This window comes from Neolamprologus multifasciatus, chromosome 6 (genome assembly GCF_963576455.1).
Source record: "Neolamprologus multifasciatus chromosome 6, fNeoMul1.2, whole genome shotgun sequence".
NCBI classification, from domain to species: Eukaryota; Metazoa; Chordata; class Actinopteri; order Cichliformes; family Cichlidae; genus Neolamprologus; species Neolamprologus multifasciatus.
Genome location: NC_140444.1, coordinates 14,714,721 through 14,730,329, shown reverse-complemented (window position 1 = coordinate 14,730,329; position 15,609 = coordinate 14,714,721). Strand labels below are relative to the sequence as shown.

Sequence of the window (15,609 nt, the reverse complement as noted above, 5' to 3'; positions counted from 1 at the left end):
ACTCAGGGGAGCATTGAAGAATGTAGACCCCCCTTGATACAGCAGCAATTCGTGGATGATGCCAGATGAACTTGCTTCGCAGAACAATTTAAAGCCCCACTCATCTGGTTTGTTGGCAATATACTGGTGGAGACTGCCAGCCCTTGTGGTTTCATATGAAACCATGACCTCAAACACACTGTGGTTGAAGGTGGATGCTATCATGAGTATCATGCCACGGGACCATGTGATTTTTAGCCATATAATTGTTTAGCGTCCATATAGTACTTGTTCAACATGAAAATTATAATTTTGAAAACTTAGTAATATTAATTTACCAGCTACTGTAATTTGGTTAAAAGGTAATCAGCTGTGATATTTGTGATTCCCACGTTATTCTTGATTTTTTACAATATTTACTAATATTAACTCAGAATGTTACAAAAATGACTTACTACTATTTCAGCATAATCTTGCTGTGCTAACACTTAATGTTATTTATCAATAGCAATGGATAAACAAAATGGGTCTAATGGTCTGATTTTATGGCAAATAATCAATTTTAATAACATTTAGGTTATGTTAGCATTAGCACCATAAAGAGCCAAATCAACCGTTTGGTTGACCACTTTAAAAAAAAAAAAATTAAACATTGAATTTCACTTTTTTAATGCTGTCAAGTGACATACATCTGTTTAGTAAGTCCTCTAACACATATATCAAACAATTATATCTTCCTACCTTAGTTTCATCAAAAACACTCAAAATATGTTGGATGGTTTTTTGTTTCTGACTTCCTGGTTGGGAGAGGTATTAGAAGAGCCAACAGTTTCCGTTCACAGTGCCTTCTGGTGAATTTCTTTGGCATTACAGCTGAAAAACCAATTGGTAGAAAAGACTCAACAAGGTAGGTCAATTTCAGTGAAAGCCTCAGTTAGATATAGGGCCTGAAAATGTGCTCTACCAATTGGTTGACCGGAACGCTAAAGGGTTAATGACACAAGCCTAGAAATAACCAGTTTGTTAAAAAGGAGACAGAAAATACAAGAGCAGAGTAACAGTTACAATGAATATGCTTTATTTTCCTTTTACAAAAACAGAAAAAAATCACCGTCTAGAAATACAGGTATACAAGAAATAACAATGATGAGAGTATTTGCAGTTGAACGCCTGGTTGTCAACAGCCAGCTGGGTGGTGGTAATAATAATAATAATAATAATAATAATAAAAGAAAACAGTTGACTACTAGTGAATGTTAAAGCTTCCAACCAAATTGCATCCTGTGCAGCGCATCAGTTCCCACAGTAATGTGCTAAGCCTTCGCCTGAGGGGGAGAAACGAGCTTAGCATGAGAGTAACGTGGGGAAATGAGGCCGCAGAGGGCTCCGCTTCTCGTGTTAGTTTAATCATAATACTGTAATACTGACTCTGACCCACACGCTCTAGCTAGGCTGATATTACAAACGCAGAGGTACACGGTGGATATGATGATACGAAGCACGGCGACAATACAAAAGAAAAGAAAGCAAAATGAAGTGTTGAGTATCTTCTTCTTGATGTACCTGTTACCTCTGTGAGGAAGCTTTGCCCGCTTATGTTCTTATTTAGTGTCTAAGGCACTTTTAAAGAAACATACTGTTTAGTGTTGACGTTTGAGGAGGGAGGGGGCACAGGAGTCTGCCATTAATGGGCACAGGTGGTGGATATGGGAGCCCTGGCGTGTGGTTTTCACACTGTGGAGGCTGCTGGAGATAAAGCAGAACTAAGGAAAAAAAACTCTTGAATTCAGACAACCTGTAATGAACGATGAAGTGCTTGATCGGATCTGTCAGAGGTCTGAAGATTTGGGATTAAAGTCGCAAAATATAGTTTGTATCTGCTGATTTGTGTTTCACTGCTGTTCTGGGGTTTTTTTCAGCACACTCTGTTAATCATTTTGCTGAAGAAAGAAAATATTTTCTTTAAACTTTTGAGATCTGTTTTTATTTGAAATTACAAACCAGTGCAGATAAGAAGTATTTAAGGGGAACTCGACTGATGTCTTTAAAATAAATGGACCCAAAACTGATGCACTAAAACCACCATTACTCCTCATGGTGCCTACATTACCCACAATGCAACCTAACCATAGCAAAACAGAGAGGAGTGTAGACTACAGAGTCAGACTCTGTTCCAACTCCATCTACACTTTTGAACTTGTCTTGAGCTGAAAGCAGCCTGTAATGCCTGTTTCATTCACATATTTAATACAGGCGACATTAATACTCAGGGTTACATGTCAACCAAGCTTCCTGCTGCCATCTTTATGGGACTTTTGCCCACATTTGGCCTGTATTAGATTCTCAGACGGCCTCTGGAGGAAGTGACAGTAATGAGCTCTCTCCTCCTCCACGTATAAAGAAGCCAGCTGAGGTGTTCTGGGCGTGTCCTCCTGGAGGAGACCCCAGGACTGACCCGTGACGCTATAGAGAGATGAGGTTTTTGGGTTGGCCCAGGCAGACGAACATCTGTCTCAGGCACTTGAGACTTTTTGTCCGTGCTGGCTTAAAAATGTTAATATTTCTCCATCCAGCTGACAGTGAGTGTTTCAGTAACAGCAGTTGAGTGTTGTTAAATCACACCTTTGCTTCTTAAAGGTCAGAGAAAAGCTAATGCTTGCTGAATGTTGATGTCTGCGATCTTGAATTTTTCAGTTTTATTTACAGTATATGTTTTACCAAATCATAGCATAAAGTCAATTTAAAGGTAATACAAAGCAAGGCTGAGCACAAACACTGTAAATGTGGTGATAAGGTGACTAGTTTTAATCTTCACGTCTAATCGGAGCACGTGGTTACAACCATTTAGTGTCGTACTGAGTGCAGCTTTAGTGCTTCCGGTTTGAGCTTCTTTCCTCTTTGTTGGCTTTAAGTTTGAATTCTCTGTGCAGTTCTGTGCATGTTCCAGCATTGGTGCATCATTCGCGGCTCGGGCCAATCCACAGGACAGGTCGTTAGCTTTAGATAACCAGTTAAAACCCAGCGAGACATTCTTTTATTACATGTTGAGATGAAGCCACAGAGAAAATATAATACCTCTTTTTTTGTTTGTTTTCACAGTAATATACTTTCACTTGAGAGTCTGTGTTTTTCTATTGCATGTCCCGAGATGTTAGTTGTTCCCATAAGTGCTGCAGTGTAAAAGCCGAAAAAGAAACCTCGTCAGAAAGAGACTCATGCAACAAAAGCAGCCGGCGCTGCCGTCCGGAGGCCACAGTGACCTTGGTTTGTGTGGACTTTTAGGTTTTAGTCATTCAGAACACTGGATGGAGGGAGCGTGTCAGGTGAGAGATGGCTTTTGCATGACGAGTGAGCAGAACACTTAAAACACCAGAGTCAGACACTTTTCCTTGTAGTCCTGCATTTTCAGTATGAGTTGCGGTCACATGACGGACGTGATGTGCGCACACCTCACAACCTTTGCCTACACGCAGAGTTTTGTTTGTATAAAAAGCACTTTGTACCTAAAAAGCAGAGCGGATGATTTCTGATGGGACGGGACAGGTGTAAGGGTTATGATGCTGACGGACGAGCCAGGACTAGCAGCTTGTCAGAGGAGAACGGAGTAAGGCAGAAGTGTCCGTTTGTCCCGTGGCACTCCAGATCGGAGGCGTTCCTTGAGGAGGGTGGTGGATTTTCCCTGCAGATGTGACGGATGGAAAAAAAGGGCTGCCAGGCATGCTCCGCCCAGCTTGAATAGAAACCTCTCATCGCTCTGATCTTCTGAGTGGTTTGAGATGAGTCCATGTGGACTTTGGGGGTGGGGGAGACACAGTTGGGGAAAAGGGTGCGGTGAGGAAAGAGGCGGTCGCTGCTGCGGTTACTCGGCGTTGGTGTTTGGCGTCTCGTTAAAGTCGCCGGAGCGGCTGTCTGCGTCGTCATCTGACATGTCGACGGATGCGCCGTCCAAGTTGAGGTTGCGCCGGCCGGAGCGGCCAGAGGAGAAGCTGCTGACTGGACCGCCACGCCTGGGCAGAACAAACGGAAGAAAGCTTTAAACCTCCAACATTTCAGAAAACATAGATTGTGGGATGACGAGATACCACTGTGGTGGAAGAAGAGCCGGGAGGTGATGTGATTGGCTTAAACGCAGGAAAACTGTTATTTTGAAAGACATATGCGGTTCTCAGGAGCTTACATCACATCATCACATTTAACTGCATTTTCATTCATTATGATGGAGCATGGAGCAGACTGTAAACACACTGCAATGACAGCCACAGCTTCAAAACCTTAAGACTGACCAGTCTGGTAATAGTACCAGAATCACTGGCACTGTGTACCTGAACAAAGTGAAAGAGCTGCAGTAATATTAACTAAATGAGATCACACAGTTGTCTGACTACAGTTTAGTCAGACAGGAGCCTCCCTGGCTCCTCCAGTCTGTGTGATGAGGTATCCTCGGGCAAGACCCTGGACCCGAGTTTCCCCTGAAGCGTCCATCAGTGTGGATGGTTGGAAGAAGGTTGAATTAGACTTGTGGCAGAGAGTGCTAAAATAGAGTAGAAATGTGATCTATAAGTACCAATCCATTTACTCAATCGCCTCCCGGCTCCATCACCATATTGGAGGAATGACTATTGCAGGAATGAGAGCTGTCAACAAGATGAGGGTGTGCTGGGAGGATTGGTGAAGTGACTTTAGCAGATTCTTAAAATGAATAATAAGTTAAATGATCAAAACTTTGGCAAACAGCCTGACCCAGTAATAATGATCACAATTATTACTGGGTCAGGCTGTTTCCACTCTGTGTTTTTTATCTCTGCCCTGTTTCGGTATCTAGTTCAGGTTCTGGGTTATTTTTAAAACCGGTTAATCGCCGTCCTCTTTGTACCTGAGGCGGTTCTTCAGTGAGGTGACCTCTCGGGTGAGACCCTCGCTGGCCTCGGTGGCATCGTCCAGCTCCCTCTGCAGCTTCCTGCGAGCGGCATTTGATCTAGTGGCCTCCTCCTCCGCCTCCTCCAATTGACGCTTCAGCTGCTTCATGCGAGAGTTCGCCTTCTCCATCTGACGCACAGATGGAGGGTGAGAAGTTGTAGAGAACCGGCAGTGTGAATGCAGACGGAGCAAAGCCTAATCATTTCCTATGTGTCCGTACCTGCTCCTTGTACTGGTCGGCATGACGACGCTCGTCCTCCACCTGCATCATCACCTCCTTCAGTTTCTTCTCTGTACGTCGGACGATTTTGTTGGCTGCCGCTCTCTCCCTGGAGGTTTAATAGCAGAAAAGGTAAACATGACCAAATTATCGTAGTCTACTCAAAAGGATCTAAAATCTGCTCTTTAACATCTGGATTACTTGGCTTCCTGCTCCAGCTGCTCTTCCAGCTGCAGGATTTTGGCTTCCAGAGCAGTGATGGACGCCTTAAACTTTGACTTGACAGCCCCCTCCAGCTCTGCCAGCTTGGCCTTCAGTTCCTGTGTTCATGGCAACAAAGCAAATATTCAGTTTGTTAGTTTAGAGTTGTGATCGGGAGGTCCTGTTCATGCACCTGAAGGATCATGTTCTCGCGTATCTCTTGATCCCACTGGTGCATCTGTAACGTACACTCTTACAGCAGAGCTGCGGGTCAGAGAAACTGAATCTGGGGGATCACATTGTGCTACTGAACCCCCAAAAACGAAATGCCCGTGTCCTGATCTGCTGCCTCTAGTATAGATCAGGGGTGTCAAACATAAGGCCCGGGGGCCAGAATCGTCCTGGCAAAGACTCCAATCCAGCACAACGGACAGCTTTAGAAATGTGAAGGAATGAATCTACATTCAGATGTTTTGACAGGATTTCTAGTAGATAATGGCAGATGGTGGAAGAATAGAGTTTAGGCTGTGGTTTAGGAATCAGAGGAGACTGGTGGCAGCTCCCGGGCTGGGCTCACATGTACTAAAGAGAAGTGAAATGCTTAAAAACAAAGAAATAAAAACATGAGATGATGTGTGGGAATGAAAAAGAGAACAGCTTGTAGTACAGGAGGGTGTAAACAGAAGGGAAATGAGAAAGATAAACACCGTAATAAGCTTCAAGTCTACGAGACCTTGTTTTGTCGCTCCAGCTGCTGGCGGGCGTTCTCACTCTTCTGCGCAGTGTTGCGCTCTGCTGCCAATTCAGTATTCAGGGTGTCGACCTGAGAGAGAGAGAGAGAGAGCGCGGCAGGCAGGTGAGAGGGATTGTGGGAAAAAGAGAGAGCAGACAAACACGTTGATGGGTGTTTTAATTTTACTGTGTTTAGTATTTAAAAAAAACATTTGCACGCCACAAGTTTGTCTCATCCTTTCTCATCAATCAAGAGGTTTTTGGTACATCGTTCTCTGTGTCACTCGCTTCACCCACCAACCTCCAGGAAACACTTGACAACCAGTTAGGAAATATAAATTTTTTCCTAGCAACCAGTAGCTGAATCACATCCAGATAAAGTTTGTGACACAGCTGATTATTTAGTGTGCCTACCTGCAGGTTGGCCTTTCTGAAGCGGTCGTTGAGCAGCTCCATGTTGCCCTGCTCCTCCTCAAGCTCCTCCTCCAGCTGGGTGATGCGAGCCTCCAGCCTCCGCTTCTCCTCCAGCAGTGACGACCTGACGCAGAGTTTCTATTAAATTTCTACTGATTTACAGCGATTGTAAGACTATAAAACAAACCATTTAATCCCTGAGGGGCACATAAAACCTGGCTAATTATTAATATGAAGTTTGGAAAAACTACATGTTCATACTGACTTTCCAGAAGCACTGCTGGAGATCTCGTCAGCCAGCTCATCCCTCTCCTGTTCAGCATGTCGACGGGCCCTCTCTGAAGCTGCATGGTCCTGCACAGACACACACACAAGATCATTTAGCATTTCAGACGTTACACACAAATAACTCTGATTATCACCACAAAAGGCGAAAGTCAGAACTTCACCTCCTGAAGCTGCAAGATTTCAGCTTCCAGACTCTTGAGTTTCTTCTCGTTCTCCTTGGACTGCGCGAAGATCTCGTCCCGGGAGGCTCGGGCCTCCTCCAGCTCCCTCTGGTAGTCTTTCATCTGAGCCTGCAGGAGCAGCAACGTGATACGGACCAGCTTAGAGACTGAGATAATTGAAAATCAGGACAGACACTAAGCAAACATTTGCGTACCTGTAGTTTCCGGAGCTGTTTGATGGCCTCGTCCCTGCCTTTGTTGGCAGCTTCGATCTGACCCTCCAGCTCGTTCAGGTCCATCTCCAGCTTCTTCTTGGCTGCCACAGCCACAGATCTCTGCTTCCTCTCGTCCTCCAGCTCCGCCTCCATCTCACGTACCTGCAAGAAAAAAACAACTTGTCATTCTGATGATGTAAATGAAGATACACTGCACATTAAAAATGTGGCGTCAGTCCTTCAGGATCATCGGCCACTTTGTACCTGTTTGACCAGCGCTCTTTTCTTCTCCTCGCCCTGCTCGTCTCTGGCCTGCAGGTCTCGGTCAAACTGAGCTTTCATGGCTTGCATGTTGACTTCCAGACGGAGTTTGGCATCTTCTGTGGCCTGCAGCTCATCCTCCAGCTCCTCCAGCTGTGTTCTCATCTCCTCCACCTGCTGCTCCAACGTACGCTTGGACTTCTCCAGCTCATGGACCTGTGAGCAGCCAGAGGAGTGACAAAAATGTGACACAGCTGCACAATAAACTTTCAGGTATTTCTGACATGTGAACATATCTTAATCAGCAGTGTCACCGGAGAGGTCAAAAGGTCACTCACATTCTTCCCCACATCATCCTTGGAGCTCATCAAGTCCTCCATTTCAGCACGAAGTTGTTTGTTAAACCGCTCCAGTTCTTCTTTGGCCTCCAAGGCCTCCTCCAGAGCTCTGGCCATCGACAGAGCCTTGGTCTCCTTCTCTCTGGCCTCGGCCTCAGCGCGATCGCGCTCCTCAGCGTAACGAGCAGAGATGGTCTTCTCCTCAGCCAACATCTAACATAGATAACAGAGCCTTCATTACACTGAACAAACCATAAGAGACCTTCAATATCTCATCTCTGTTTGATCTCCGGTACCTGGTCAAACTTCTTTTGCTTCTTTTCCAGATTGGACACGATCTGTCTCTGGAGGTCCAGTTCCACCATCTGGTCATCCAGCTCCTGCTGCAGTCGGTTTTTAGTCTTCTCCATCTTGTCCAAAGACATTGTCTTCTCCTCCAGACGCTGGTTGGTGAGCTCCATGTCCTTCTGGAGTTTCCTCTTCACCTCCTCCAGACCCTCCATTGCTCCCACATCCTCCTCCAACTTCTTCTTTGTCTCAAACAGCTACAAAGACATTTTAGAAATATTTGTGACGTGACCTTTGGTGCCCCATCAGTGTGTGCTGGAGAGATAATCAGCTGAGGTATACCTGCAGATGCTGAAGATGCTAATAATAGTTTTATTAATTATTAATCCAAACCACATGTTTTGAAGTGACTCAGATTTTCTCTTCATTTATCTGTGAAGCCTCACTGAGTTACAGCTGTCTACACGCTGTGCTGCACCTTAGCGACATGTGCTCACAGCAGGTAAACAGCTGGAAACGGTTGCCGGGCTTCAGCGGTACCTCGAAGGTGTTTCTGCCTGACTGGTTTGTGTGCGTCAGATGTGCCCTACTGCGAATATGTACCTGAGCCTGCACGCTCTGCAGTTGTTTCTCAAGGCTGCGTCGTGCCTCCTCATCCTCTTCCTGCTGCTCCAGCAAGTTGTTCTTATCCGCCTCCAGCTGGCGGATTTGGCCGCTCAGGTTCAGCTTCTGCCGCGTCTCCTCCTGCCGCAACTCCTACGCGCAAAAACCATGATCAGAAACGATGGTCAAAAGACAAACGAAAAGCAGTTACACCTGTTTTAGTCTTAATACGCTGATACTTTAGCAGAGGCTGTCCTCGTTGGATATGTGTGAGAAATACAGAGGCAAAAGCTGATTGGCTTCACTAGAAAGCTTAATGTCACAACACATCACCAGCACCCAAAAGTATTAAACTATTATTATACTTTAAAGTTTTTTTGAAATTAGTTTTTATTTCTTTCTCAAGTCAGTTCAGGTTTATTTAGCTTCAGTATCTGTTTTACTTTTCAAAACTGTAATATGGACGTATTTGTCATTTTTTGATAACAGGTATGTAAACAATTTACTTGTCTTAAATGTTTTTGTGGTTTTATTTCTGCTTAGTTTTAATTAACCATAATAATCTTGCTCCACAGAGGATTTATCAGGTAAAATGATGATTTCTGAACATGTCTCCTGCAGCTCTGAAATCATTCAGGCAGAAACGTCGACGCTGATGGTCTTTCGTACCTCAGAGTCTTGCAGTTTGCTGTTCAGGTTTTCAACTTCTTTAGCCAGTTTAACACCCTTCTTCTCTGCCTCCTCCAGCAAAGTAGACACGTTGTCCAGCTCCGTCTGACAAACAAATGGAAACACATTAAACAAAACTTTCCCTTAAAAAAGAAAAAGGAAAATCAGTCCCAACAACGAGTTGGCATTTACCTGGAGCTTGTGGGAGCGCTCGGCCAGCTCTCCCTTGGCTCTCTCCACCTCGGTGGCCCTGGCCAATGACTCCTGCAGCTGAGCCTCCAGCTTCTTCCTCTTGTGCTCCGACTCAGTCTTTGCCTGCTGCAGAGCTTTCACTTCACAGACCAGCTCTTTGTTGTCATTCTCCAGGCACTGCTTGTTCTTCTCCAGGTTGGCTTTGAACTGCACAGATCAAATAAAAATAAAAAAGCTTTTAGTGACATGTATGAAGGTAAACTGAAGACCTTAAAGGTTATAAAGGTTTGAGCGGCTCACCCTCTTGGCCTGCTCCAACTGTTCGGACAGTTCCTCGAGTGTTGTGGCGTGCCTCTGCCTCATGTCCTGGATCTGAGCCTCGTGGTTTTTGGTCTCCTCGTCAATGGCCTTCTTCAGCTCTGCCACCTCCAGCTCTCGCTTGCTCCTGGAGATCATCCACGTGGGAAACAGTTAAAAACACAGGACTGCATATAAAGATGGATGCAGACTGAAGTCTATAGAACAGATAGTGCTACCTGACGTATAACAACTGTGAGGTTCACTTTATCATCATTGATAAATGAGCATTAATGAGCACCTGAGTTCCTGCTGGGCGGCCGTGGTATCTAGTGTGTCCTCCAGCTCAGTCTTCAGAGCTTCCAGCTCCTCACTCAGGTCTCTCTTGAGTTTCTCAGCTTTACTTCGACACATCTTCTCAGACTCCAGATCCTCCTGAAGCTCCGCTATTTGCGCCTGCAGCTCCCGAATCTGCTTCAAAGCGTTGTTCTTTTGCACAGACTCCTCATCACACCTAGTTGGAGACCCACAAACACATGTCAGTTTTTCCAAGAAGGTCTTAATCAGAGAATTAAATCAAATTCAAACATTTCCTCAAACCTTCAACTGATGATCTGCATTTCTACATTTCCTTTTTTCTCTCTATATCACTTCTGTATCTTCAATTCAGACATTATTCAGAAGACATAAAAACAGACTTCCTCACTCGAACATCCTTCACTGCTCTTTACACTTCACGCAATTTAGATCCTTAGCATTTAATGTTTTCATGCTCGTAAGTGTGCAAGGCCCCTTTTTGGGTTTGAGTTCAGTAAATTTTATCATCACAGGATGAGTTTGAGGGTCCAGGTGGATGTTATTTTTCCTGTTGGTGCAGACACAACACTACAATGAACCGACATGTATGCAGACGTCAAACAACGACAGTGACGCAGCAGCTCATCGCAGCAAAATCCACTGGTTAATGTAATGTGTGAAGTACTGAGTGAAAGCAATAATTTTTCTTGTCAGTGGTTTGCTGTTTTGCACCAACTGATGAGCTGGAAAGTCCACTGAGAGCAACAAATATGACCAAATATGACTGTGTGCAGAGTTTGATTGAGGAAAAAAAAACATGAAGTGAATTCAATGAAAGGTAAGTCCCTGCTGTCCTTTCAAGGCTGAGATAGCCACCTGTGCACACATGGTGGCAGTGTGGCAAACTGTTTACAGCTGAAGCTGTGTGTGAGTATGTGTGTGTGTGTTCCTCATCAGAAGAGGAAAATGTGATGGGACTGCTGATTTGTTTGCAGCTGGGTGTGCGTCCAAGTAAACCTCGTGCTGGCTGGAGCGTTCCTGCGACATTCCTCACTAATGTACAAATCTGCTGATTAAACACACCGAAAGTCAAAATGATTCAGTTTTATAATTAACACAGTGAGACCGCTTTGATTAAAAGCACTAATGACTCCCATATAATTGCAATGCTCCGTTTTCCAATCTGTCAAAGATGACAGGATTGTTCTCAGAATAGCTGCTGAACTCAAAATGAAGCACATCAGCTTTAATGAAAGCCTAATTATGTGCGGCTGTGACTAAACCGATGATTTCTGTGTGTGGAATTGGTCGGGCAGATGTTTATCATCAAACCCCGTGTCTGCTGAACGGAGGGGAGCACTGAGAAGTCCCATTAAAGTGATCAGAGCTGACCTTCAGAGGAAAACGCCTCCACAGCTGTTTACCTCATTAGCAGTTTTATGAAGGATAAATATGGAAAACAAATCAAACATAAAAGCAAATGTGGACATTTAACCGCTGTGGAAAATAAATACATAAAGAAAATATTTAGCTGGAGGTTAGATGCAAACAGTACCAGGTGGAGGAGATGCAACATCTAAAGTATGAGAAGCTAATATTCACTCCATATGACTCGTGATCCATCTTAAGAGAAGACAGAAACTCTGGAGTAATATTAACAGAATATATCCATCTGCCTGTGTGATAAACAAACTCCGTTTTGTCTTGTGTGGTATCATGTGCTTTAAGAGTTGTTAAAACATGATGGCAGCCCGTTTTTGCTCTTGACTCCTTGTGCACGCAGCGCATCAATCAACATCAGTGTGCCTGTAATCAGACGCGGCTGCCCCGAGACGAAAGGACCGAGCCGCCGTCGCTTGAGGAAACGCCTCAGAGTGCCTGAGTGCTGAAGCACGTTCGCTGCTTTAATTTCACAGTTGCACGTGTGTCTGTTATTGAATGGCTATTTCAGTCTAACGATGGAGTGCTGTTGTCATGGAAACGGGAAGCAGTGCAGTATAGTTGCGCGTGAGGATTTATGTTCCTGAAATGAGCAGCACTAGCAGTTACACATTACCACACAAGCGTAGGTTTGCAGAGAGCAGCTATAAAAATACTTCAGCAAAAAGTTGCTTTTTTTTTTTTTTTAATGTGGCAAAAAAACAAAATTGCGAGCTTTGTTCACAATCTGACTCACTGCTGCTGAGCTGCACCTCTCAGTAAATCTTCATATTGGTTTTTTAAAAATATTTTTTAAGAGGCGGTTTTGTGCTGGGACAGTGTTTACGTTTCGTGGAGGTTGTGTGACACACTCATTTTAATGTTTGCCACTGACCTGGCCAGAGCAGCCTGTAGCTCCTCCTCCTTTTTGGCCAGCTGGATCTTCAGCTCCTCTATCTGTGCCTGAAGCTCCGCAATCTGGTCCTGCAGGTCGGTCGTCTCGGCGTCCAGCTTTCGTTTGGCTTTCTCCAGCTCCTGACGTGTTTTCTCTTCTTTCTTTAAACGCTCTAAAGGGAAGCACAACCACATGGAATATCAGCACGTTTCACAAACACAAATACAAACGTGGTCACTGATCATAACAAACTTTCTGTTTGGAGTTAAACTTTTTTGTTTCATCACTGAGTAAGCTCACAAGTTGTGCAGCAGCCATATATGCATATGCAACATCGTGTAGCACTGGACATGATCCTGGCTGAGAAAGGAGGATTGTGCGTCTTATTCAACACCACATGCTGCACTTACATACCAGATAATGTACGTTCTTTAAACATGGCTTCAGATTATAAGGAGACTGTTGATCGGCGTTGGAGTTTCCCTGGTTTTATTTAGCTTTTCTTTACTTGTGTTATTCCTTGTTTAAAAGCTGTAATTTCACAGATGATAAGTTTATCACTCACAGCATATGCAGATGTACCACAAACCGATGAAGATTATGAAGAGTTCTTTTCCTATTTGATAGATGAAGATGAAGAGCAACTAATGATGTAGTAACTGAAAATGCGAAAGACAAGTAGTTACTTACTGATAACATGTACATTTCATTTTCTGATCTTCAGGAGTGAATGTCAGGAGAAAATTTATATAGTGTGATCAGCTTCATGAAATGTGTTTTTTATTGATCACGAAGCAAATGTCTACGTGACTTTTGACATGAACTCTTGTGTGATAAACAACTAACAGCTTCCTCTTTCTGTAAGAACATGCAGACTTCAGCTCTGAGTTCTTAGAATAACTCTGTTATCTTTGTACACACACACACACACACAGACACAAGCTTGTATAAATAAAGAACGCAGACGGTGATACAGCGCGAGTCCATGAGTGCCTCCTGCGAGGAAGAGCGCTCTATGACCGTCCTCGCGAGTAAAAGACAACTGCAGTGTTTGTTTTCTAACTCAGGTGTCTCAGCTGAAGAACTGTGGGGTGATTTTTAGAAATCCCCTGTCACAAGGAAAAGGCTATTTAGAAAGTGGGAAAACACAAACATTTAATCATATTAGCTGCCAATTAACTCGCTGTACAGTTGTAAACACTAAATCATTAACAGTCATACTGCGTGTCCCAAATGACCTCTGTGCTGTTCTATTTTTATTAAGTTTTGAACTTGCTGGCTTATTTAAACTCCAACACCCCCGTCTACCCTTTACACACAGCCCTGTTTTGTGTGTGTCCTGGTAGACATTTTCTATTTTTGGACCCCACACGGAGCCGGTAACAGCCTCTTACCCTCCAGGTCAACCATCATCATCTCCTGCTTGTTCTTGACCTTGCCGAGATTCTTTGCTTTTTCCTCCTCCTCAGTCAGCTGGGAGGTCATCTCGGCGATCCTGTCCTCCAGCAGCTTCTTCTCCTGTTGGGTTAAAAAAACCAAAAACATCAAGACTCAAGACCTGCAACTGCTGTATAAACACGAAAAGGTCTCAGTACTTTATTGCCAGGGGGTCAGTCCATGGATACTACTGAAATACTGAGAGCCTCCAAACAAATCCCCACAATTAAGTCAATCAAATAATACAGCAGTTGCCTCAAGGCCTCTACAATAATACAGAGGAAAAACAACAATCAGGCGACCACCTGTGAGCAAGAATTTGGCGACAGTGGGAAGGAAAAACTCATTAGTTTTACTTTAATACTGTTTTGCAGGCTGTTTTCCCATCATTATTTTTAATCTCACTTATCTTTTACTGGGCCTCAGATTCTGCCCTCTTAGCTAACCCGATGTTTCAAACAAACTTTCTTCTGATTGTCTGCCCCTCTCAAAAAAAGACAGAGAAAGGATTAAGAGGCCGGCGAGTGATGCCTGGAGCTGTGTGGCTGAGATAATGATGAGATGGTAGTGGCTCTCTCTCAGTGACATAATTCAAACCCAAAAGTAGAAACAAATATCTGAAACTGAGTGTTTTATCTTTCAGCTCATTCTTTGAAACTTTGGCCGTGTTTAACATGAGCATCCACCACTGTGATCATATATACAGGTTCCCTGTGGTGGTATTTAGAGGCCTGACACTGGAAACTAAACCTTTGAGTTACAGACTTCTCTCTCTGCACACATTTACAAGTTTGGTTACAGACCAAATTGATTGAAACGTAAGTAAACAGCTCTCCACACACATTTATACCTGCAGAATAACATTCCAATTACCAGAATCTAGTATAATAAACTGTAATCACTGACTGAAAAATTGAAGGACCTTCTACTTTATCTGAGTTGCATCATTACACTTTACTTTGAGGAAGAACAGTCATGAACTTCAAAGTCTTATTAACTGGTGGGACTATAACCAACACCATTTATTAACTGTGCCACACAGCTAACCATTTCCTCTATTTAGCTTTGTGATGAGATTAGAAAGCAGATGGTAGACAGCAGCACCCTTCATTGCACAGGCTGCTATTGAAGGTAGCAGGCGACGTGTCACCGTCAGGCAGAGGAAGAGCTGCAGCCGACGCTAATCAGTTTTAAGGCCTTCCTCAGTCTGAGTTTGTACTTGTTTGTGTCCAGCATCGGTCCCGTGTTCACTTATTAAGAAGTCTGTAAAAACAGACTTCAGTTTCTAAATGTTTCGCTCAGATGTTTAAAGAACAGCATACAGTGTAATTTACTGCTGTCTCTGATGTTCACTGAATTAACATGAGGTTTTATACAACATGTCTTGTTCACTCATTCACACTAGCAGCATTCTATCCATCTTTCTATCTAACACTTACACTCTGATGAACGGGTTCAACATCTTGGCCAAGCATGCTTTAGCATGCAGGCTAGAACAGCCAGCGCAACCAGTCTTCTGATTAGTAGACCACATGTTCTACCTCCTGAGGCACAGACATCCCTAATTCAGCTTTAATAACTGACTTGAATGTTGTCAAACAACCTTCATGGTATTTGAAAGGAAGCCTTCCGTCTTCCTTACAGCCTGTTTGTGTATTTAACTCTGTGACATGACTGCAGAGAAGTAAAACTGTATTTACCGATAAGCCTTTAATGATTCCACCTTAAAGAGCTTCCTCTACTTTCTGGGTTTTGTTTGAACCTTCATTTTCAGATAAAATTGCCT

The 15,609-nt window shown here is 43.8% G+C and overlaps 1 protein-coding gene across 8 annotated transcripts in view; it reads right to left on the bottom strand.

Moving 5' to 3' along the window:
- Positions 1-2,645: 2,645 nt before the first annotated feature.
- LOC146516658 (myosin-10-like) overlaps positions 2,646-15,609 on the bottom strand; it is a 62,485-nt gene continuing 49,521 nt past the window's right edge. For all 8 annotated transcript variants that reach the window (XM_085161494.1, XM_085161499.1, XM_085161497.1 and 5 more), the window contains 19 exons: positions 13,781-13,904; positions 12,387-12,558; positions 10,077-10,289; positions 9,779-9,923; positions 9,479-9,685; positions 9,287-9,391; positions 8,618-8,770; positions 8,023-8,271; positions 7,727-7,939; positions 7,392-7,604; positions 7,128-7,289; positions 6,913-7,041; positions 6,729-6,817; positions 6,464-6,587; positions 6,051-6,140; positions 5,318-5,436; positions 5,117-5,225; positions 4,853-5,025; positions 2,646-3,986 (listed from right to left, as the gene is read on the bottom strand). In XM_085161494.1, coding sequence (XP_085017620.1) covers positions 3,839-3,986; positions 4,853-5,025; positions 5,117-5,225; positions 5,318-5,436; positions 6,051-6,140; positions 6,464-6,587; positions 6,729-6,817; positions 6,913-7,041; positions 7,128-7,289; positions 7,392-7,604; positions 7,727-7,939; positions 8,023-8,271; positions 8,618-8,770; positions 9,287-9,391; positions 9,479-9,685; positions 9,779-9,923; positions 10,077-10,289; positions 12,387-12,558; positions 13,781-13,904 — 2,937 coding nt within the window. In that variant the 3' untranslated portion in view covers positions 2,646-3,838. The remainder of the gene's footprint in view (positions 3,987-4,852; positions 5,026-5,116; positions 5,226-5,317; positions 5,437-6,050; positions 6,141-6,463; positions 6,588-6,728; positions 6,818-6,912; positions 7,042-7,127; positions 7,290-7,391; positions 7,605-7,726; positions 7,940-8,022; positions 8,272-8,617; positions 8,771-9,286; positions 9,392-9,478; positions 9,686-9,778; positions 9,924-10,076; positions 10,290-12,386; positions 12,559-13,780; positions 13,905-15,609) is intronic.